The sequence below is a fragment of the Xiphophorus hellerii genome, chromosome 18 (genome assembly GCF_003331165.1).
Source record: "Xiphophorus hellerii strain 12219 chromosome 18, Xiphophorus_hellerii-4.1, whole genome shotgun sequence".
Taxonomy (NCBI): domain Eukaryota; kingdom Metazoa; phylum Chordata; class Actinopteri; order Cyprinodontiformes; family Poeciliidae; genus Xiphophorus; species Xiphophorus hellerii.
This window is the reverse complement of record NC_045689.1, coordinates 22,733,624-22,757,686: the sequence shown is the minus strand read 5'-3', so window position 1 is coordinate 22,757,686 and position 24,063 is coordinate 22,733,624. Positions and strand designations below refer to the sequence as shown.

Here is a 24,063-nt window from a genome sequence, read left to right as displayed (position 1 = left end):
CTGTTCCTTCAACTCAGGATGGATGGTTTCAGGGGGACAGGATACGGTCTTAGAGATCAGATTAAACAAAAAGTTTTCATAATTGCACAATGTGTTGAAACTCTGTTGATAGATCTGGTCACTGTACACAACATAAAGAATTAATAAGGTGTCAGTGAACTTAAGTGAACTTACTCTCCACCTGATACCTTCTCAAGTCTCATCTATTTGAGACTTTCTCAGGTGGACAAACTTAGAATAACCACTTAGAATAGAGGTTATTCTAAGTTTAATAATAATTATTAATATCAATTATTCATTATAATTATTCTGATGAATTTCTGATAACTGGTTTGGAAAGTCTCCAGGGGAGAGGAGATCAGACTGTCTGCCAGATGATGAGCTGGAGACCTTATGATGAAACATGAGTTCACATGGAAGCTGCAGTGTGTAACTTTAACAAAAAATATTCTTTTACATATTTGTTGAAACTGTCACCACTTCACAACAAGATATGAGACAGATAACCTGTGAAAAAAAAACAAGGTCCTCTGCCTCTCTCAGTGCACCCAGTGCAAACTAGAAAACCTTATGTCATTTATACGTTTTTAAAAATATATTTATTATGCAGCTATGTGTGATGTTATTTGAATCACTATTATACTTTTAATTTAAAACAAACAAAAAAAATCTACAAATTTCACTTAGCACTACAAGTAAATAAATAAATACTAGATTTAAATTACCAAAGAAAAGAAATAGTTAGCTGAGTTTCAGTGTCTAAATTTAGACACTGAAAATAACTTTTCAGTTATTCTGAAAAGTTATTATTTCAGAATAACTTTTTTGAAATAATTAATATTTTTTTAAAAATTAGAATCTGGTTGGATTCATGTCACATAGAATTTGGTATTTGGATTTGAAAATTTTGTGAAATAAATATCCTTTCAAAAGAAACAGACCTAAGTTTTCACCCATTTTTTGTAAACGTATCCAGTTATGCAGTGAGAACAAAACAAAACAAACAAACAAAAAAAAAACAGCGTGATGAAGATGAAAATATCAATAGAATAGCAACTCTCAATGTCCGTTTATAATAAAACAAAATGCAAGTTCTCATAATTTGCATGGATGATGCGCTTTTAACCACAAGGTGGCAGTACAGAACAAGAAAAACAAGAAATGGATTTCGATGATGTTCCTCTTATATAAACATTCAGTGATATAGAAGATAAAAATATATTTTTTGACATATTATCTTTTTATTTATGAGAAATAATGATAAAATGTTGCTTGCTCAATCTTCATAGCCAACACTACGAATTGTTTGCTACAACAGATAGAGCTAAAGTAACGGATGACCGTAAACGCCTCCGCGTCACTATGGTAACCCAATGCTAAAACCTGAAGTTGTGTGTTCGCCGCTTCGATGCAAAAATAGTACTTAATAATATAGCCTATTAAATTCAGGGTTTAAAGTCCAAGACAATGATGGAGAATTCCGAGGACCTGGACAGATTTCTGAGCAACGTTGACAAAATAGGTACGCACAGCTCCTAAAACCTCCTTTTATGAAGGACTGTTAGTTCACGTTTACCACGATGGTAACTTTAACAAAAATATGGAAATATTAACAAAAACGTGGAAACAATATACCAGTGTAATGGTTCTTTCATGAGTTTTCCAATTGTTCGACTTTCTTGCATTCTAAGTTTAATAACCACTATTCGACATTGCGTCTATTTTAGTGCTGTATGCTTATATTGATCATTTTTTAGGTTTAAATCTACCCCTAGCCCATTCTCCCCCCCATCCTGAAATCGGTATTTTCATATTTTAATAACCTTTATATTCATTTTAACTGTAAGTAGCTTTCTAAAAAAATGTAGTAGGGTGGGTAATGACGCTGAAGTTAACTGAGTCGCAGCACATGACTCCATGTTAAGATAAAGGGCTATTATGCTCATCTAAATTTCTTATCATCACAAAATTATCGTTTTGTAGGATAACAATAAAGTATGAAGAAAATCATTGAAATTGTGAAAGTGCACTCACGCAGAATAGAAATATATGGGTTAGATTTCCATGTAACTAGTTCATTTTTTTGTATTTACTCTTTTAACATTGTGCCCCTTAATTATTTTTTAATTGCCCCTTGCCTATTTTACATGGAGACCTTCTGTTCCAAAAGTAAAAGCTCTTGGGATGATCTATGGCTGATGTGATTTTGTGCTATTATGTAAGTGCAAATCTTAATCCGTACGATATTTCTTGGTACAAAAAGCATATGAGATGATTTCATTTTCATAAATATTACAAGCTTAAATTAAAAAATTATAAAACAAATGAAATGTTTTGTGATTTTTTTGCAGTTTTTAGCATTTTATTTAGTTGTTCTGGATTAATAACATAGAAATTGTGAAAGATCTGGATATAAGGATTGTACTGATGTATTGATCATTGAAATGCTCCAAAAAATGGCTCTGCAGCATCGGAAAATGTAAAAACAAAGCCCAGGCACACCTTCATAATAGTAGGATATAAAGGGTTGAAAAAAGTAAATGATTAAAAGTGTTTTCTTTTTTAGGTCAGTTATTGGAAGATTTCCAGTCGTCTGACATTGGAGTGCAGCAAAAAGCCGTAGCAAAAGCAGATACCTTAATTACTACCTTGGATGAACCTTGCAGGACAAAAGTCAACAAGACTACAGTCAACACAAGCCCACTCATTCAACCTTCTACGGTAAAAAAGAAATATCTCTACCACAAAGTCAGCAGCACAGAATTTCACTCCCCCTCCTTTTCTGTTTTATTTTTTGTCACTAAGTCTCTGTCTTTATTTTTACTTGTTTTCGGTGTTTCTCAAGCATCAAAATACCATGCACAATTGTTGTGTTAAGCTGCCTACCAAGTATCTTTCATTTTAGAAAATATAATGGTAAAACTATATTTTAATTTTGCTAATCATTTTTCGTTCTTTTTTCTTCAGAGTTCAAATACTAGCAGTCAAGGTGAGTAACAAAACATTATGAGCACTGGAAGTTTTCTTTGAAAAACACTGAATGCAATATTCTCATTTTTCTAAGCTGGTATCATTGTAGATAAATAAAGTCAATAATTGTGGAATCATGAGAGCAAGGTGTTAAAGCTACCAATTCAACATTGAGCATTAGACAGAAGAAAGCTGTACATTATTCAACAGTTGTAGACAGTGTCCAATTTTGAAATTTATTTTGGGCAGTTTGGGTCAAAAGTTCTTTTAACTAGAAACTAGAAAAACCAAGAAACAAAAACACAAGTTCAGAAAAATGGAATTGCAGATCTTCTCTAAGCTGTTGTGGAGAACCACACCAGCTTAGAAAAAATATATCACCGAGGTAACACTGTTAAATTAACTTTGCATTAGAAGTTTGCATTTAGTCTCAGCAAAGGAAAACTCATCAATGAATGTAATTTAAGGAGTGAACCCACCGTACTCTGAATTCATGATAAGAAAGAAAACACAGGTTCTATACTGGAGCCGGCAAAGACGTCACATCTGAACTCTTTCTTTGCAGTATTATAACAGCCTGATGTGTTTAAAGTGAAAAACACAATGAATATCTTTGTTCGCCAGCTGTTCTTTTCAGTCTCTCTTAAAGTAACTGAGAGCCTTAGCATATAACTCGATTTGGTTCAGTCAAAATGTGTGTGCTGGCTGTATTTATCACCGTTGCAAGTTTTTCTTTAAACCTGAACAAAACGATCTAATATTTGAATTGTCTTTTACGTTGCTCTTTCTATTAAGAACATTTCATGAAGATTATGGCGAGAGATGCCGAAGAGAGAGGAAGAAAGAGAATGGTTAAACTGAAGGAGGCAACTGGTATGTTTTTGTCCTCTCTACATCTGGTGTTGTCTTGTTGTCACTCTTTTGAGTTTACTGTAACGTCTTTATTAATGTTTCTCTGCTTGAATTACTGCAGCTCTAAAAAATAAGGGGAATGAAGCTTATGCCCAAGAAGATTATGAAACCGCAGTGAAGTGTTACAGTGATGGATTGGCTGTACTTAGGGACATGCAGCCACTCTACACCAACAGAGCACAAGTAAGAATTAAGCCTTAAAATATATCTTCTGCATATAAGCTAACACAGCCCATTGATAATTGTTCTGGGTAATTTCAACTTCCAACCTTTTCTTATTTCCTCTCCTGGGGGAGATGTCAAGAAAGATGAGGATCGTTCTCTAATCCAACCAACTGGGGCACTGTTGTTGACCCAGTGTTTGGATAAATCTACCCGACTTCTATCTCTGCAGCACAAACCCAGGATTATGTCAAAGAAGTCTTCAGAGCATGTTCAAAGTTGTTTTTCCTATGTTAGCAGAACTGGCTGTGGGATTATGAAGTTACCTTAATACTGTTATATTGCAGCAAGCTGATTAAGGGGTCTAATTCTGACCAGGGGGCTTTCTGCATGGAGTTATTTTTTCCCCCTTGGCTTCTTTTCATACTCTAGAAATAGTCTTATTAGGTTAATTGGCATCTCCAAATTGCACTTAGGTTTGAATCTGAGTATCTTTGATGGATTGGCAACCTGTCCATGATGTCCCCTGACTCTCAGGCATTGATGTCTGGAATTTGGCACCACATAAGATAAAAAAAAGAAGCAAAAGTAAGGACAAAATAGTTAGAAAACTTATACAACTTCTGCTATTTTACATTTTCATCGGAAGTACATGTTTTAACAACAAAGCAGCTTCTCAAGATTAACAACTTTGAAAATGATGCTCTGTTTCTGACCAAACACTGCGACGACAATAACCGTCTCTGTTTTTGTGCGTTTTGGTTTTTCATTTGCCGCCTTCTCAATGTTGTGATTTCTCCAGGCTTACATCAAGCTTGAAAGATATAAAGAAGCCATCACGGACTGCCAATGGGCCTTGAAGGTATAAACATGGCAAGAAATTCAGACATGTTACGCTTTGGTTTTTCACAGGTATTTAATACCTGTTTATACAAAAACTGCAAACTAATAATGTTAAACAAATAAAGAAAATGTTAAATAACATATAATTGGCACTCAGTCGAGGAAGAGTGAATGTTGCAAGTCAATGACTCAATGAAATCTGCTGGGTTTCCTTAGACAGAAAACCTTTTTGAGCTATTTATAATAACAAACTGAGCTTAATGCAGTGTTTGATAAGTATGATTAATTTGAATATATGTGTGATTGAATTGAAATGACTTTTTTTGGTACATTTCTTGAGATGACATTTGTTGTAAATTGGAGCTTTATGAAAAAACTAAATTGAATTGACGGATTCTTTTAAGACTGTGCTTTTCAAAAACATTTTCATTCCAATAAACAGATAAGTATATGTTACATTAATCCATTCTTTTTATTGTCAAATTTGAATGTGGATATATTTCTATTTTATGGTAGAGCTATTGGTGTTCAAACATGAATTGTTCATATGTTTCCGATGAATAACCTCTAATGATAATTTTCTCTGCCATCTCAGTGTAATGAAAGATGCATAAAGGCTTATGTACATATGGGGAAAGCATACCTGGGTTTGAAGAAATATAATGAGGTGAGCATAATTATCCCTCATTACATCCAGTCACATCCCATCACTTTAATAGTTGCTCTAAGTAGACATATGTCATGCAGACATACCAGAGACAAGGCCAAGTTGTAGTCGTTGAATGCCTCAAGTAAAAAAATCATTTTCATAAAAATTCCCAAGAATGAAAACATTGTATGTAATCTGAGTTCTATCTGATTTTAATTTAGTCAATATCTTCTCTGGCATCTAATGTCGTAATCATTTTAGCCCTTCATTACCAAACAAGCTGATATCTAATTTTAACAATGTGAAAAATGTACATGACCTATTTGGAAGATAATTGTGACTATTTTGTCTCCTTACTCTGTGTCAGTCTTGCTGAGATGTCTTGAGGACGCCAGCAAAGCACAAGATATATTTAATTATGAGATTTTCCTTTGTTTCAGGCAAGAAGCTGCTTTGAAAAGATACTGGAGATTGAACCTGGAAAGGAAAACGTGGTAAAAGGTAATACCAATTGTTTTAAATTAAATAGGTAAAATCTACTTTATAAAATAGAGGCTTAAATAGAAGATAGCTCTAAACTGAAATTAGTTTTGAAAGTTTGTTCACCTTTCATTCAATAATCTTACTATGTCCTGAAGATTAGTAAGTCATCTAGCTCACAAATACATTGAATAAGCAATATTTAGTGGTCAACTAAATGAAAAGTTTCTTACATTGATCATTGGTATGAATATCAATAACCTTAAGGCAAGAAGATTTTTCCAAACTACACAGAATCAAAAATATACATGGTAAGACAAATTAAACATACATCTTCACTAGTATTTGGAATACGTTTCCTCTGGAAGTTGTTTTGTTGCTGTCAACAAGTTTTTGGCACGAATATGGCTTTTCTTTAAAATTAGTTGGGCAATGACTGATGTTTTAGGCAAAGCTTCTGAAATTTTCAATCAGGTTTATTGAAAGGTCATTTACTGTTTCTGGGTTTTTTGCTGCCCCTCTTAATAGCAGTGAAAAAGCCCCATAGCATGGGGCTCTAACCACCATGCTGGACAGTTTTCTTTAGTTTAATTAACTCGTGTTGGCATCTCTAATCAGACTTTATTTCTTTCTGGGGAGGTAGAAATGTACAACTGGGTTGTCCACTTTAAAACCTGCAAATTTTAGTCAATATTGAATGTTTAGCTTTTGAAATTGAGACAAATTTCTTGATTCCTTTGTTGGTCCTAGACATTACAACCAATTCCTTTTTATCTAAGGGTCCAACTGTTGAAACCTGAACACAATGAGAATTCCAATGAGGCAATAATCCCACACATCTAAAACAGCCCCTTTGGATTGCATGAAGCAGCTAAGACTTATCTCTTGGAATGGCCACTGTTTCAAGTGTGGTTCATTCTTAAAGGCTGGTTCTGTGGCTGGAGGTCAGCCAATTCAATTAAATTATTAGCATTTCTGATAAGAAATTTAACTAACTATAATTGGGGATGCATGCATTTATTTGAATTTCAATGCGTCTTTTGACCCAGTGTGGATTTCAAACTAGTGAGATAAGCAAATACAAAGTTTTCTCCGGGACTACATTTCATCTCACTGTCATGTTAAATGCGAAACGTTTCAAAGAACTTGAAAATCGATGACTATATCCTCCAATAAGAGAAGATGTGTATAAATGTAATAGTGCAACTTCCATCATAATTGATGTATAACTTTCTCTTTCCTCTGTCTTTTTATCCCCCTTTGTAGAATATTTGGACCTGGTAGATTTAGAAGAGGAAAAAGATAGCCAGGAGACGGATGCAAAGAAACAACTTGACGAAGGAGAGAGAAAGGCCACAGCGGTTCCCCAGCTGCTGGAGAAGCTGTCTAGGCCCGGCCAGATGCCCCTCTATTACTGTGGAGGATTGGAGAGCCTGTCACAGGCAGTTACTGACTGTGAGTGCTCCTCGGGCTTTGTGCAAGTCTGTTTTCCCTCTAATCTTATTGAGCCTATACCTTCCGCTCATTAACCTGCTTAAATGGTTCAATCCATTTGCTGTTTCTTTTAGCCTAAAATAATAGCAGAAAAGGAGGTGTAAAATCTTACCAGCCAGTTAAAAAGACACACAGGAAAAAACTGAATAAGAAGACCATTGAAATATGTCCTTAATTTGATTAAATGCAACTTTTAACAATCACAACCTTTAAGCGGGTATTAAACATTACTTTTCATAGTGTTTTTGTATTCTGCTACACTTTATTGTTCTGGTGTAATATTTTAATTTTCAATATCATTTAGTTGATTTTTAGTGTGTAGGTAACTGGAAACCTTAACAGACAGACTGCGTTTCATTTTTAAAATTCCTGCTCATCTTCAGATAAATTATGTTTTTTGTTGAACAATAACTTTAGGCTGTCAGATGAATAAAAAGATAAACAACAAATTATTTTCAGCTCTTGAAACTGTGACCTTGAATGGTTAAAAGAAAGCCGTTTTTAAATATGATAGAGGCGTGATCAATAATTGACCAAAGCACCAATGGCCAAAGCAAACTCATTGATTGTAATGCTTGTTGAATCTTCACATTTTAAATTCCTGAACAAAGCACTTTTTTTTTTTTTTTTAAAGAGGAACACTTGTATCTTTTTAATGAGCAAACCTTTGAACGCTGGCAAAAACACACCCTCTTTTTTGGTTAAATTATTATAACCTTGAGGTCTTGCTGTAAGTGGGGCTAGCCATTTTTTATCTGAATTCTCTCTTTTAATCATTGCTGACATTAATATATCAAACCATGTGACTCACTATCATTAAAATGCTTCCACAGCTCACAAGTTTTCCCGTTGAAGTGCTCTGTCCTCTACTTTTTGGACACTAGTTGTATACTGCACACAATTTACATACTCCTTTTCTTTTCCACCATTGAATCTCATCCAGTGAGCAAGGTAAACCGAACAAGGAGAAAAGTGTTGTGTTTCTGTAAAGCCTCTCTACCTCTGGCTAATGAATGGTTTTCTGTCTTCCTTTGCTATCTGCTCTTCTCTTCTAACAGGTACAGGAAAGACTCTCTTCAGACTGAACAATGGCTTTAGTATCATCAGCAGCAATGACGTGCTGAAGTGGTAAGGAGACCACTGGGAGAGGTAACCCTCAATTCTCATTGGAGCTTTGACAGATGGACAGAGAGATTGGGACATACAGAAACAATGATGGCCTAAACTAGAAAGATCATTCACCTTCCCCTCTGTCTCTCTCCAGCTGTTTGTGTAATAGCCCAAAAAATAAAAGATGATCACTCAGGAGATGGAGCTGAGTGCTGCACTAAGGAAAGGCCACGTGTTTTTGTCCTAGAAAGTGGGAGTGTTTTGGACAAGATAAGAATTATTAGTCCCTCATGACAGATCACTAAGGATATTATTAACTTGTCACTGCTCTCCATGTTGTCATTATTAGCACTGTCATGAATCACGTTGGAACACAGTGTCCGGGAAGTACAAAGCGGTAGAAAGCGCAAAAAATAAAAAAAATGTCGGGTTAATTTTAGCTTCAATTTGTCAGGGAGAATGCTGATGTGAGGGAGATACACCAGTCAAAACCAATCAAAACATAACAAATGAGGCCACATTCAATATTTTTTCCAGCTATACCATGATCTGTCACTGCCATAATGTTCAAAATGTCCACAGTGATTAGATATTCAGTGGAAACTGGTACAGTAACTTAAGTTTCATTGGCGGTGTTTCACATTGAGGTCACATGTTTCCAGAACAGTTTTCCAGTCTGGGAAACTCTTTCTGTAAGAGTTTCCCAGACTGAAAGTAATTTTTATTAGCTAATTTAATCATAAGAAGGAATACTTGAAATATTAGTTGTCTTCTTCACAGCTGCTTGTTGCAGGAAACAGATGATCTACTCAGCCAAGAGTTGTGTATTTCAGTATTGAGACTTTGGAGGATCGTTTGTCATGAAAATGGTAGGTGCCCAAAGTTTCCATTGCTCTAAATAAATTGGAAATACAAATATTATTATGTAATTTGCTGTGATTTCTCAGCTTTTCAGTGTTTAGTGAAGTCATTATTTGTTTCTATGTGGTGCTTCCTGTTTTGTACTCAGTTTGGCTATTTATATGCATGTTGGCATGTCAATGCCAATGAATAATTGAAGCCACATTTCAGCTATGTGAGGTCATATGTTTCCAGAACTGTTTTCCTGGAACCTTACTTTTTCTGTCTACTTTACAGTATTTCCACTGTAAGTTAAGATTACAAACTAAAGATGTGCACCCATAACTTTTGATTAAATCCACACTGATTATATATAAAGATTAAATGAAATGATTTCTAGCTGAGGGGTCTCAGAGAATTGTAATGATCCATAGATGTTCAATAGTTATGACCTGTCCCCTATTCCTGGATATTGTGGTGGCTTTACTTTCCATCTCAGAATTTAAATATGTTAAAGTGGCATTATAACATTACCCTTTTATATCTTTAAAATGGCATGTGCATGCAGAATTGTTTAAGTCCAATTCTGCATGCACAAACCCTGAAAGTGGAAGTCGGCAATTTTTTTCATCTATTTATTTTATGTTTCCACAGAGGATTCTGCTACAAGTTTATTGAATGTAAACCATGTGATATTTTACATGATATTATGTTTGCAGAACTAAATAATTATTATACTATAAATATTTCATACAATTTAAAGTTTTCAAAACTGAAAAGTTTAGCCTGGGAGATAACTGAGACAAAATAATGTGATTGGTTTGCTCCAGGTGAAGCACACCCGATGTAGCGGCGTTATCATGTTTATGCAACCGAATTCAGAAAGTGTCAGTTTTGGCAAACTCATTTCTCATCCAGGTTTTTTTTATTTTTATTTCTCTTGACAGTTCAAGAAAACCAGAAGATCCTGATGAAATGTCCACTTGCTAGACAGTCTGTTGTGCAGCTGTTAACGTCAGACCATGCTGAAGTTGTGAAGGAATGTCTGGAATTACTGAGTTTGTACTCAAACACTTTGTATGGCAGACGTTTGGCCATCGACAACCTAGACCTGCACATGTAAGACTTTTGTTTTTGTTATCAGTTGACACCTCTCGCCACGGTATTTGTTGTATACAAAACAAAGATGGAGTGCAGGGCCAGTTCAGATGTCTGTGAAAGGAAATTAAGGTTCGCCTTGGGCTACATGTTCACCATTGCCAGCTTTTGTACTGCATACTTCATACCCTTCCAAGAAGTTTTCTTTTGTTTCTTTAATAACAGTGCTTGGTTGTTTATTGGTTTTTCATTGTATGTACTGTACTTTGCCATCTAATTAGATTTTCAAAGAAGGAGGAATAATTAGTTGAACTTTTATTTAAATTCACAATCATTAAAATTACCTGCAAATTCCCTTTACATTAATTATGGAGACCTGCATATCGGATAGATATTATTTGGTATGCTCCCCTGTCTCTTTATCTCTTTAAAGGTTAGTGAGAAACCTCATGAGGTGCATCTCTGAACCAAAGCGGCAGCAGGGGATCACAGCAGGCTGTATTCTGGAAACCTTTGCTGCTGAAGATGGGTAATAATGCTACACATCTCATCAGATGTCTCTGGCTTAATTCTCATACTGACAATGCAATCTCAGATATTTAGAAAAAGCAGAGTCAGTTGTTTTTCTGCACAAACTATATCCTTGTGCTGCATTTTAAAATTGTTTCGCTGAAGGAAGCAGTCCTTAAAGGAACACAGTGTGTGGCATTTTTAATAAATCAACAAGTGCCATCTAAGTGTTAATGTCACATAAAGACAGAAGCCATTCTCTCTCTGGGATCTGCTGGAAACAGACATGAAAGGACATCTCAGCCTCTCAAACACAGCAGGAAATAAGTCGAGCTGTCACGCCGTAAAATGGGTGGATCAATTTTCCTTCTCTGTAGCTCAGAGAGGGTTTTAATAAAATGTGTATCCAAAGAAATGTCCCCTCCATTGTAGAACCTGAGCTGAGTCAATGTAGGTATTTTGTCGATGGTTTTTGTTGTGGAGAAAGCTTATCGAAAAAAAAAGAAAAGAAAAACAGAACACTTTCTATTCGAATGGTGATCTTTATGCAATAGAGTTCTTATTTATAAAGATTTGAACATAGGCAGTTGTTTAGGGGATTAGGTTTACAGGTGCATCTCATTAATTAGACTTGCTAAGTTCAGTAATTCAATACAAACAGCGAAAGTCACTAATTATTGTAGATTCACTACAAACAGAGTAATATATTATTAAAAACTGTCTAAATATTAGGATACCATAAAAGACCAATAGAAAAATGTGCTGTTATGGCCATGATGATGGCTTTCAAAGTCATGGAGAAGACTTCACAATGACAAAGACAGCCATTGTCAGAAAAAGATCAATGCTAGAAATGTTCTTGTTTTGTTGCAGATTTCGGTTGAAGCTGAGAAATATGTCGACAGATTTTGTTGTTATTCCACTCAAGACAATACTGGTAAGATGTTGCAGTCTTAAATTTCATTTTATATATAGTTATCTGAGTAAAAATTAAATGGGATTACCTAATTCTTTTACAGGGAAGTATCAGCAAATCTAATCAACAGGTCCTTACATTACTCATATCAGCCATCAGCTTTCTGGCAAAAGATGAAGTAATTTGTCAAAACCTCGCTCATCAGCGAGAATGTTGGGAAGCCTTCCTCACTGCTATTGTAAGCACACAGCTGCAGTCTGTTAACATTGGTTGGAGAAGTGTAAATTGCTATTCACTGTGCTAGGTTTAGATCTTTTAAAGAATCTAACAAATCAGCAAAGTGTTAATGTGAGTGTTTTTAAAGTTATTTTAGGCTATGCTTTGCTTCTCTGCAGAAGCAGTGTGGTTCATCTGAATACAACGACATTATTCACATTATGCTGGGCTTGATTATCAACCTATCAACAGTCATATCCTTGACTATACAGGTAAGACAGTTAACTTGAGAGATATTTATTTGAGAAACAATGTTGTTATAACTTAGTGAGGAGCATGAAGGACTTTGTTTCATTTTTGTGCAAAAAGCTATTGGACCAATGAAGCAAGTGTAGTCTAAACATACAGCACAGTTAAGTAAATCATTTAGAAAGTTGAAGCCACTTCCAAGAGTTGAAGATACTTCTGTAATTTATCTAATTACATCCAGGCTATCTCAAAATCAGAGTACAACTAACCAAAACCCAACAAATATTTAGTCCTTTAAACCAGCTGCGTCTTTCACCTGAGTGAAAATAAACCTCTAAAAAGAAATTTCACAGCATCACATTCAGTTGTCCAATTCGTGCATCTTAACACATAACTGAAATTGATTCTTAAGTCAGAGATCGTGCTGTGTATAAAATGTGTAATGTGTGACTTCAGTCATTTAAAGGTGCAGTGTGTGAAAATGAATTTGTCCTCTTTTAAAGGCGCATGCTGTTTCTCTCTCTGACTGCTGTCTCGACTTGCTGGAAAGCACTGACGAAGGAATTGTGACTGTAAGGAAAAAATTACATGAGCATCTTTCCCAAAATTGTGTTTTCTCGGATTGACATGATAATACAACATATAACTTGAATACATTTGAAAAATAAAAATTAGTTTAGGTGAATTTGTCCAAGTAACAGATGCAAGTTTTAGTTGTGCTTGAGGTGTGAATCAGGAAAGAGGAAGCACCTCTTTCCTGATTGGTGCCTCTCAGCCAGTGTTGATGCAGGGATGGCATTTCTGTACAGTAACATTGGTGTCCAAGCACCTTATAATTAAAGATGAGTTAGTGCTTCCTGGGTTGTTCTTCAAAATCCTAACAAATTTCTATTCATCAGAATAAAAAGTGTGTGTCAAATTAGTAATACATTGATAGAGTTGGGCAGTTATCTCAAACACACATACTGTAATGACTGTATGTTACAACTTGAAACAGATTATCTACTCAGCCACATATTGTAAGTACTGTTTTTGAAACAGGTAAAGCAGGTTAACGTTGACTTTCTTCAAAAGTCTGGACGGTGTCAGGAAAGCATCATTCTGACAAAACTGGTCAAATATTCAGGCAGAACGTTGGCAGTCATTTTTGTAACTTCTCAAGTTACCTATTTGACCAAATATTAGTGGGGGTCAATGTACAAATTTATATAAAGCCATCATGTTAAAACTGTATGGATGACAAAAAAATATCAAAAATAATAAAAATGTGGCTTTGATAGAAAATTGTAAATGGCCATATACAAGAACGGCTGAAATGCATATTTAAAATCCTAATTTAATAGCATTCATTCCTAAAATTTGTGTATTTAAGCCTCTGACTGGACTTTGGATTTTTTTTAAAGTACCTACTTCTGTAATTCACCTTCATTCAGGGTAACCCATGTGTCTCAGTTTTGGTGTTCATTCATTACAGGAATGTTATTTTTTTATTAAAGGCATGTTGTCTGACATTACTGCATATAGCACTTTTTCAGTCAACCATATAACTCCAGAGCAATATTCATCCAGTGACACCCATTCATTTGTGATGATTAGCTGGGTTTAATTTTAGTGTGGATCAGAGATAGAAAGTTTTCTCAAATATTTTTTTTTTCTCCTGTGGTCCTGTTGAGCTATCTGACAATGTCCTCCCCCTTTGACAAAAGTGTTACTTTAGCTCTTGTAGAGTAGTGAGAATGAATTAAAAATGTCCTACATATTTTTTTTTTTTACACCATTATTTCTTTTCCCTCTGCTGGAGCAGCTCTTTATTTACCTTCTTTTCTCTTTGATTTCCCATGAAGGTTTATCATGAAAGCACAGCAGAGCTGTTTTTCCCCTGTCTGCTACATTAAGGAGATAGCTTTGATGAGAAGAATCTAAAAAGTGTGTATGCATGAGATAAGAAGTGTCAAAAAATATGGTGTCACTGTAACGGATCTGAACATGACTCAAAGCGTTTTAAAAAAGCATTAACACTACTCTAACCCTGCAAAACTAGCTGATTACATATCTTCCTACTGTCATAAGAATAAGGATTACTTTAACAGGTTACAGTTGAATTACCATGAAATCTGATAAACATGAGGTAACTTTATCACGTCACTGGAACTCTGTCTCTGGTTTCTCATAAGAAAGATGTTTTCTTTTGTATAATAAATCAAAGTTTTTGCAAAAGTAATTATGGTAGAAGGATTTAGAGGCAGGGCTGCAGTTGGCAGCACTGTTGCCTCGCAGCAAGAAGGTCCTGGGTTCGATTCCCGGCCCGGGGTCTTTCTGCACAGAGTTTGCATGTTCTCCCTGTGCATGTGTGGGTTCTCTCCGGGTTCTCCGGCTTCCTCCCACAGTCCAAAAACATGACTGTTAGGTTAATTGGTCTCTCTAAATTCTTCCTACCTGTGAGTGTGTGTGCATGGTTGTTTGTCCCTTGTGGTCTGTCTCTGTGTTGCCCTGCAACAGACTGGCGACCTGTCCAGGGTGTACCTCGCCTCTCACCCGGAACATTCGCTGGAGATAGGCACCAGGGACAAGGGTGTTAGAAAATGGATGGATTTAGAGGCTTTATTTTTACACCACATTATTTTTATTAAGTCATCAGTATTGAGAATGTACTTTATTTTAGCAGTTCAAGTCAGATTGTCCATTTGACTTGTCTAAGCCTCTGTTTCTGAGAATAAAGTCTACATTTTCACTAAAATAATCAATTTGAAATGAAAAATGTAAGACATTTTATTTGTTAGGGACTCAGGTTTTAGAGTGAAGAATTTGTTATTGGACAGGTTCATTTGCATGATACACTTTATTACACATATGGCTCCAAAATAAAAGTTGATGCTAAACGTTGACTGTATCGTTCAAATGCACTCTTTAAGCCTTTTACATATTTTCTCATTTAACAACACAGTGACTACTTGACACCTTTTTAATAGGCTGAGAGAAAAATCACAAGCTTGAGGACACCAGTAATAAGACAAGACTTATTAGTTTACTGTGTCTTTGTGGTTAAATTTCTTTCAACATTTAATCGACTATGTCTTTCTATTAAGTACTTCTGATTATACAAAATTAATTTCTTTCATTTCTACAGCAAAGTCCTCATGCGACTGCTCACTAATAAAACAGCCTCTGAGATCTTTACAAAACAGTTTTCTTAATATTGAGGTTGGTTTGCATTGAGGTGACTTGTTTTGAGGAACAGTTTTGGTTTTGTAGTATCCAAGTAAAGTGATCTGTATTAATGCACTGTAAATTCAGATTTTCTATGTAAATAAAAATATATCAAAACTGCGAAATATGTTCTTACACTAAGCACTGCTCTGTTTTTGGCCTATTACATCAGGTCTCAATTAAATACATTGAAGTTAGCTGCTTCAACCTGGGGTTATGTTCTTGGTTGGTCTTATTTCCCATTCCCTTTTCTATCGCCTTTATGTTTGCTTTGCTTTTCCTTTCTCTTTCTTCACCTTCTAGGAGTTTCTTTTCTAATATCAACACTCTTTACTCTCCAGAGAGCCATGGGTGTGTTGAGCACTGTCCTCCCTCAGTCCTCTGAAGCTGTTCAGCATGCTGTTCGAAGGAAAGTCATTCACACCATATGCTGGCTGCTGAAGGTATTTAACTGTATAGACAGTTAAGTTTGTCTTTTAATTACTTGGAATAGCTTAATAAGGCTTTCAAATCTTGAGATAACACATTTTTAACACATACACTTGGACACATATTCTAGAAATCTGTGATTTCTGTTATACTGTTTGTACAAGTATAACAAAGACACAGCTGACTTAAAGAAAATGAACTTCACTTCAGACTTTCACATCATTTTCTATGTTGCTTACATTTTGTTTACTGATGTACTAGCAGACAGCAGGGGTTTAACATTAGAATGGAAAACCGTGCCTAGTTCAGGGATCAACAAGTCCAGTACTTGAGAGCCGTTATTATGCAATGGCTCTCAAGGACTGCATCAGTGATACATTTGATACGCTACTTATACTTAAAAACTCGAGTAGAGAAGAGAGACAATCAAAAATGTCCAAAATTCTTCCTGAGACTAAATGGTTGTCATGATATCAATCTAGACTGATATATTAATTGATCTTGTATGTAAATTCTGCCTATTATAGTCGTTCTATTTGGGGATGTCAAGAGGTGGCGCTCTTGCCCCCTTTACTGTAGTTTCCCAAGAAGAAGTCGTGAGACAAGAGACAAGAAGTTTGGGTGAAAGTTATATGTGATGTTTTGCTACCTATTATGGGAAAAACTATCTAAGTTCAGAAAAAGAACCTTGAATAAATAAAACAAGAAGATGGTGAAAAAGAAATGGCTTAGTCACGCTTCCCTTATTCTACTCATGAAAGAGCTGCGCACACAGAACCTGTACTCTACCTCTCTCTCATTTGTGTTCATTTGATTGCCAAAAGATGCAGAAAATTATGCAATCTCCCCACAGACAGCTTTGACTCTTTTTTTTCAAGTGGTACCTAATATGAATATAACACTGAAGGTCAAATTAGAATAAAAAGACAAAAAACTAGTTAAATCGATTTACAGAGAAATAGCTAAACAATAACATAGATTGAAGAACTGTCATCATTAGCATTTATATAATAGCTTTTTGATACATGTAAGATGAAAAATAATTTTATTCATTTTGTTGTTCATGACATCTGACTTTTTATCTAGAGTCAGTATAGAAAACATCCTGCTTGCTTATTCATTTGTGTGTGTGTGTTTGTTTATGAAGGGAAAAGGTCAGACTGCCACCAAATTTGCCATGAAGACATTGACGCTTTGCACTGCAGTCAGCGACACGGCAAGGGAAGAGCTGGTGAAGTCTGATAAAAGTGAGGAATGATTGACGTGTTAGCATTAATAGGCTCTTTCATTAGTGTGAACACTGCAGTACTAAAGGGTTGATCTCTGAGTCAGAACTGAAATAAACACTTGTTCATTAACGTGTGAGTTCAGTTATAGAGCTGAAATCAGATTTTTACATGAAATGTATGAAAATGCACACAATCTATTTTTTTTCTCGGTGTGATATTTAATCAGACCGATTAATTATCGGTCTGATTAAAACTGGAAATCTAAAACAGTTTCCAGTTTTAGGTTTTTTAGAATTCAAACAATAAGTTTTATTAATTAAAAAAACAAAGCAAGAGAGATTTTTAATTCTCAAAAGTTTACATACTCTAAGATTCCTATGACTTTAAACAATTTGGGAGAGCAGAAAGTTGCAAGCGTCTGATCAGTTAATTCAATCATATTGAAGATAACTGGAAATGCAACAGTAATATCATCACGTAACATCTCAAACGTACTGCTTTGTTGTGTTTCATTATAGAAAAATCAAAAGAAATCTGACCAGATATCAGAAAAAAAAAACTGGGGACATCCATGAGTCTAATTCACCCTTGGGTAAAATTTCTATTTGCTTGAAGTTTCCAAATTCGTAAAGAGCATGGAAAAATGTCCAGCCATTTTAAGGTTCAATAAGAAGAAAGGTTCTGTGACCTGGAGATTGTTTGTTTGTGTATAATGTGTGTATTACATTCAGAACAACAACAAAAACTTAGACTGAAGACAGAAAAGAATAATGTGCGAAAATATTGAAACAAAATTTGAAGACATCAGCCTGAAAATTAAACCAAAATTTTTAAACCCAAATTTAAAAAGAAATTTTAAACAAATTTTTTGTTTGTTTTTTTCAAACAAAAAATTTACCTGAGAATACTCCCAAATGAATTAGTTATGTTCTCATGATTGGGCAAAAATTCCAGCAAACTGTTCCAGGAAGCTTGAAAGAGTCTCTAAACATTTGACCCAAGGCAAAAATGTAGAAGCCAAGTACTGAGAAAATGCAATTAATTTCTGACATGGAAACCAGTTTAAAGAAATTCTAAAAGAAAAAAAAGTACATTCTAGCTCACCTAAAAAAGGAAAGGTTTCCTCTGATTTCCCTGCATCTGTTTATGAATGGTTGTGACTTTCATCATTGTATGTTTTCCTGATTTGGTTTCCACCTGTTATTTTGCGCAGAACTCTCCAATTTACGTCGTTTGCTGCGTTCCAACAGCGATGAGGTGATTTCAGGAAATGCAGCTTTGTGCTTGGCCCATTGCTTTGAGCTGGAAGGAGTTGCCACCCACCTGCTGGGTACTGATATTGTGCTGCTTCTACTGCGGCTCGCTGCGGGGGAGCCTAAGAAGACAGCTGTGCAGCAAAATGCAGCCATTGCTCTCAGCAAACTATGTCGATCTGAGCCCAGGTAACACCTCACCTCACCTCACAGATCACAAAATATGATTTACATTCTGAAAGCTAATGTTATTAAAGTTTGGAATGGTCTCAAAGTGACGATGGAGCTCTGGCTGAAGAAACTAAACATAAAACTAATCTGTAATTTTGAGCTATTACTACTTTCTGAGTGCATGTCTCTTTAATATTCTGAATTGTCAAGACTTAACACACATCTCTTTTCATGAATAATGAGTATGGTAGGTGTGTTTGAACTGTGCATATTTTTTGATCTTGCAGCTTGATTCTATTAAAACCCATCTAGTAATGATTAAAATGCAGAGTAAAGATACATTAGTAGGGCTTTCTCTGGATTCCTAAAGTACATTAGTTTATTTGTTTTACTAAATATAGTCAATCAAATAACAATTTCATCAGCGTTTTTTAAAAATAAAAGCGGGTTTAAGACAAAAGGGAGATCTTTAATTACCGTGCTTACTACTACAACGCAGCTGAATTAAAATGTTCACAGAGGCAAGAGCATTAATTTTGTTTCCTTGGATGGCAACCCACCCAATCTCAAAATGTGGAAATGATTTCTTGTGCTTTTTGAAAAAAGAAAAAAACAACAACAATTTATTACTGCTGGTTAGCACAACTGGCTGGCAGCTGCAGTTTGTTTCTCCCTTTCCAAATCCCAGTAGGCTACTGAATAAAGAGGGGGAATGAGATCAATTAAAAATTCTGCATTAGTTTTGTAATTAGTCTCCTCTGGCTCTGTTCCCTGGATTATTTCCCCATGTCTCTTGTGTCTACTGCTAGGCTTAAACCACAACCCGCCATGTCAAAATGTCACAGAGGCTTTTGTCTTGGCTTTGAAACGATTTCTTGTTTATTTGAAGTGGGGCTCCTGCTGAGTACTTCTGAGTGGTCAGTGTCTTATCTGCAGTTAGCAGGAGTCATTGTGATCTTAAGCTAGCGAGTAACCAGCCTCTTACTCAAAAAAAGCAGCTCAAATGTTTTCTTGTGCTTTCAAAAACAATTGAAAATGTTTAATATTAGTTATAATGCAAGAGAGAATTGTTTAAATTGTCTTTGTTTTGACTGCCGTAGAGCATCTCTGCTTCTATGCAAATGTCGCTTAAATGTATCCTGATACCTATTACAGTCTCAAAAGTTGTTTTGTTTCTGTTATCACTTTCTGATCTTGCAGGTGTCTTTTTGAGATAAAACTTGTCATTGCTTATGTAATGACTTTTTGGTTTGGATTTGTGGTTTTTATGTTTGACCAACAAAGTCTAATTTCTGTTTTTGCTAAAAAAAAATTTTGTTTTGTTATTACAATGTGTGATCACAAAGGTGTCTGCTGAGCAGTTGTCTTTTCTTCTACATAAGTAATAACCAACACCAGATATTTACATGCAGATCCAATTGTAGTCCTCTATTACGGATAAAATAGTGTTATTTGTCTACTGTGTTATAATTTTCTATGCTTAGTTTTAACAGCTTAACCTGAAATCGACATTGAAACCTCGTTTAGTGACCATTAAACTTTTGATTGCATTGGTAATTTCAGAGGAAACACTATTTTTTGATAATAAACAGCTTTACCAGACCACTTGCCATTAGTGATCGACCATACCAAGTTAATCAGTATAATGATCCTGTTGCTTACGATAATCTTGGAACAAGTTTCTGATATATGACCATAGAATGATCATATGCCAGATGCTGCAAATGCAAGTAAACAGCTGGAACTGGTAGTAAATGAAGTCTTGTCTGCATAGCGACACATCCTAAGTTGGCCTAGCTACAACCAATTTTGCATTCTCCTGTTGTTCCTTTTCTTCTCCAGGATTTTACCTGTCAAACATTACACACATGTTTCAGTCGGTATGCTGTTTATTACCCATCCAAGGACAGGAGAAGAAGCTGATACCATTTCGTGGTTATTTAGCTCACTCTGGAGTGTCGTAGCAAACATCAGATGCAGACCAAGTGCAGTTTGCATACATTAACCATGTTTCAGCAACTCCCATTGGAAGCTCATCACACACAATGGCCTGCAGTAAATTCTTGGTCTAGCTAAAATCACGGTGTAGTGTTGTCTTTGGAATATCAATGCAACCAATTCTCTAGTTTGCAGATCTGGCAAAAAGAGTTTTCATCCTTGCAATCAAAGGAAAAGGCACTGTGCATAACAATGTAGTCTCATACCTTTTTCTAACTTATTTCTCTTATATATTGCATCAGTGGGTCTTATCTGATCTGTTTGCTGATCACACAGATAAGGTTATGCATGCTTACATGAGTTGAATTATTAAATTTCACCTGAATTATGTTGCAATTGGATCAACATTGTGTTCCATTACACAGACATTAAAATCTGGATAATTTTAATTGGACAATTTGGGAAGTATAAACAGCATGAGAATATCCACATATCATGTTCAGAAAAAGAGAGGTTCTCTTTCCAGGAGATGAATGTGTGTTAGTGAATTCCTCCAAACTTTCGGGGACGCTCAGGTTACAGTTCCAAGAAAAAAAAAGTCAACTTCAATATCATGCTGTTATAAATGATAAACAGGTATAGATATCTTGGCTAAAAGGATTTCTTTGTTGAATCGGTAAAACCTTTAACTGGGTCAAAGTCTTTTCTTTCTGCCTCCTAACACGTTGCTTCTGCATTGGCCTGCCTTTGACCTCTACATGCAAGCCGTTGTCCCATTTCAGCTGAGAAAGAGTCTCTCTTCCTATTGTATACATTTAGTCAAATGTTGTGAATCACAAGGCTCAGGGACAGACTGTCAGACTTGCTCTAATGGCACAAGAGTATCGCTTGATATTTGAGAGCAGCCAACACCAAGCACAACTGTGTGTCATTCTGTAATAAATGCTCTAATCTGTTGTAAGTGTTCTTACGTCAGTGTCCTTTTTGAAGGCCCTAAATGCACCTTGGGGCTGATAGGCTTGGACTTTGTTGAGGATGAGTTGATTGCTCTGTAGCGAAGGTCACACAAGTGTTTAAATTGAATGTCAGCACATTGGACATTCTGTCAAAATATTTTCTTTTAAAAAAAACCCCCTTTTTTTTCTTCATATTTTCAGACATGTGCACAAACTTCGAGAGCTTCATGGCCTTGAGATTCTACACTCCTGTGTGAAACTCATCAATACAGAGCAGTAAAAATACAATCTGAAATGTTTTGATATGCAGCAAAATCTCTTGTTTTCTTGTGCTCAGCATAGAAAAGCATTTTTTTTTAAACTCATTCATACTTATTCGAATAAAACTGCATTGACGATGTTTTCTCATTAATGATTCTGATGCAAAGGTATTTATTTGTGACCTAAAGAATTAAACATATAATTGATTAAGAATATCTTCATCTATCATTCTGTCTACATTAACAATGTCACGTCCATTAGCAATGCTCTTTGTTTCATTACATTTCTGACTAATTAGACATTTTTTGCATTTTTTAAAATAAATGTTATGTCTTTACCTAGGGAGCAAAAAATGCTATTTTGCATTTTTGCAGAGTAACCGTTTGTTTGTTTGGAGGCTCTATCTTAATAAAAAGATGGATACAATGCCAGGCATTTGCAATCACGTGTCTGCTATGACAGTACCGTAATCTTGAATTTTATATTAATTTGATGCTGCACCAAATTAAACTTTCAAGTTTTGGAATGAATATATTTACATTCAAATTAAATTCTAAAAACAAGAATTGGATTGAAAAATGTGAAATCAGTTTTATTTCCTTCACTAATTGTAGACAGATTACACACTTGTTTTACCCCATCAACAGCATTTGTGGTAATTGATTCTGAACGTTTGATTACAATTGTTTAGAAAATGTAGAGAAAATTTAAATTGGCAGGCTATCTGGCAAGGCCAAGTATAGGTTATACATTTTAAATCAGGGTCTTTCCTGAAGCTCAATCCTATTTGGCTTTATCTTTTCTAAAGTCACTTTAACTCTGTCTGGATCTTTCATACTTTCATACTCCCATCGGGGGATGATGATGTAGAGCTCACTTGACTTTAGGCTGTGAAACTGATTTTAGAATCAATAAAGAAGCTAAATTAAGGTTTCAGGTTGGGCCCCTCACCCCTTTTTAAAAAATTATAAACCATGCCGGAAACTCAGTTCAGTGCCAGACCACCCAATTAAAATTTGTCTAGCAAGAAGGATGTCAGAACCTTGTTAATGGCAAAAATAATTTGGTGCTTTTATGCAATAAAAAAAAAAGAAGACATTTATTAATATTTTATGGGAGAATGTCTGATTATATGAATTACGGAAAATCCACTATAAATTCAAACTAGTGTCACAAAATGTCTACTTTTAAAAATCACTTAAGCTGTATGGACATTTTACCTCAGGAAATGGTTAAAAAGTATATTGCAGTGGACAAATGAATGACCATCATGTTAACGACACGTTGATCAGTCACTGAAATGCCACATATTGCAATCATTTTTCTAATAGTTCTAATAGTTGTTATAGTTCTTGATCAGTTACTTTTGATTAATATTTTCTGAATTCATTGACGCTGTAGATCCATGTAACTGAAAAAAAAAAGCTACAGAGAAATGTGATCTTTGTGATAATGACGTTCAAAGGACAGCCACCTTGCAAGTGACGACCCTATCAGGGTCCATGCGGATATATCTGCAAATGTAACGGTGACAAACAATCAAAAGAGATATTCAGATTGAGTCCGCAACATTTTAATTTAATAATTGTTACAAAGTAACTCCGTTAGCGGTCTCGTTCCTAACAGCCGTTAGAAAAAAAAAAACACATTCACCAACGTTCCACAACCGTCGTTACCTAGCAACGGCGGAGTGATATTGACCCCCTCCGCAACCACGTCAACCTGCAACACCACTAGTAAATGACACACAACGAAACACAAAACAGTATTAATAAACACAAAACAGTATTAATAAACACAAAACAGTATTAATTTACCTCGACTATTCCATCAAAATGGCCTGTATGCCACACTCTCCCCCTCATTAAAAAAAAAATGTCCTATGACATTTTAAAGACCTTTTACTGGAAGTGATGTTATAAGTAAGGTACTTAACATGACATTCATTACATACATACATTACATATTATTGTAATAGTGTCCACCACTAACAGAGGATATTGTCACTTTAGATTACAAATGTCCAGTTACAAATACTTCTAAATATGTTCAGATCATCTCTCTAGTGTAACAGAACCTTAATTTCAGCCACAGTTTTTTTCTGATACCAGTCTTTTGTCTTGAAAGCACAGTCAATAAACTGTCTTTTGAGAATTCAAGTATAGTCTTT

At 35.3% G+C, this 24,063-nt stretch overlaps 1 protein-coding gene across 1 annotated transcript; it reads left to right on the top strand.

The window, feature by feature from the left end:
- The first annotated feature begins 1,377 nt into the window (after positions 1 to 1,377).
- Positions 1,378 to 22,103, top strand: ttc12 (tetratricopeptide repeat domain 12). The gene is made up of 21 exons (XM_032546224.1): positions 1,378 to 1,522; positions 2,567 to 2,721; positions 2,968 to 2,989; positions 3,766 to 3,843; positions 3,944 to 4,065; positions 4,847 to 4,906; positions 5,483 to 5,554; positions 5,977 to 6,037; positions 7,283 to 7,471; positions 8,569 to 8,638; positions 9,401 to 9,489; positions 10,408 to 10,579; positions 10,992 to 11,087; positions 11,942 to 12,005; positions 12,088 to 12,222; positions 12,380 to 12,472; positions 12,953 to 13,021; positions 15,998 to 16,099; positions 17,233 to 17,332; positions 18,528 to 18,756; positions 21,834 to 22,103. Exons 1-21 carry the CDS (start codon positions 1,468 to 1,470, stop codon positions 21,910 to 21,912), a joined length of 2,112 nt encoding a protein of 703 aa, XP_032402115.1. The 5' UTR covers positions 1,378 to 1,467; the 3' UTR covers positions 21,913 to 22,103.
- The last annotated feature ends 1,960 nt before the right edge of the window (positions 22,104 to 24,063 follow it).

Coding starts and splice junctions, on each gene's coding strand:
- ttc12 (XM_032546224.1), top strand. CDS start 1,468: ATGATGGAGAATTCCGAGGACCTGGACAGATTTCTGAGCAACGTTGAC. Junction 1,523..2,566: donor GAGCAACGTTGACAAAATAG/GTACGCACAGCT, acceptor TTTCTTTTTTAG/GTCAGTTATTGGAAGATTTC. Junction 3,844..3,943: donor TAAACTGAAGGAGGCAACTG/GTATGTTTTTGT, acceptor GAATTACTGCAG/CTCTAAAAAATAAGGGGAAT.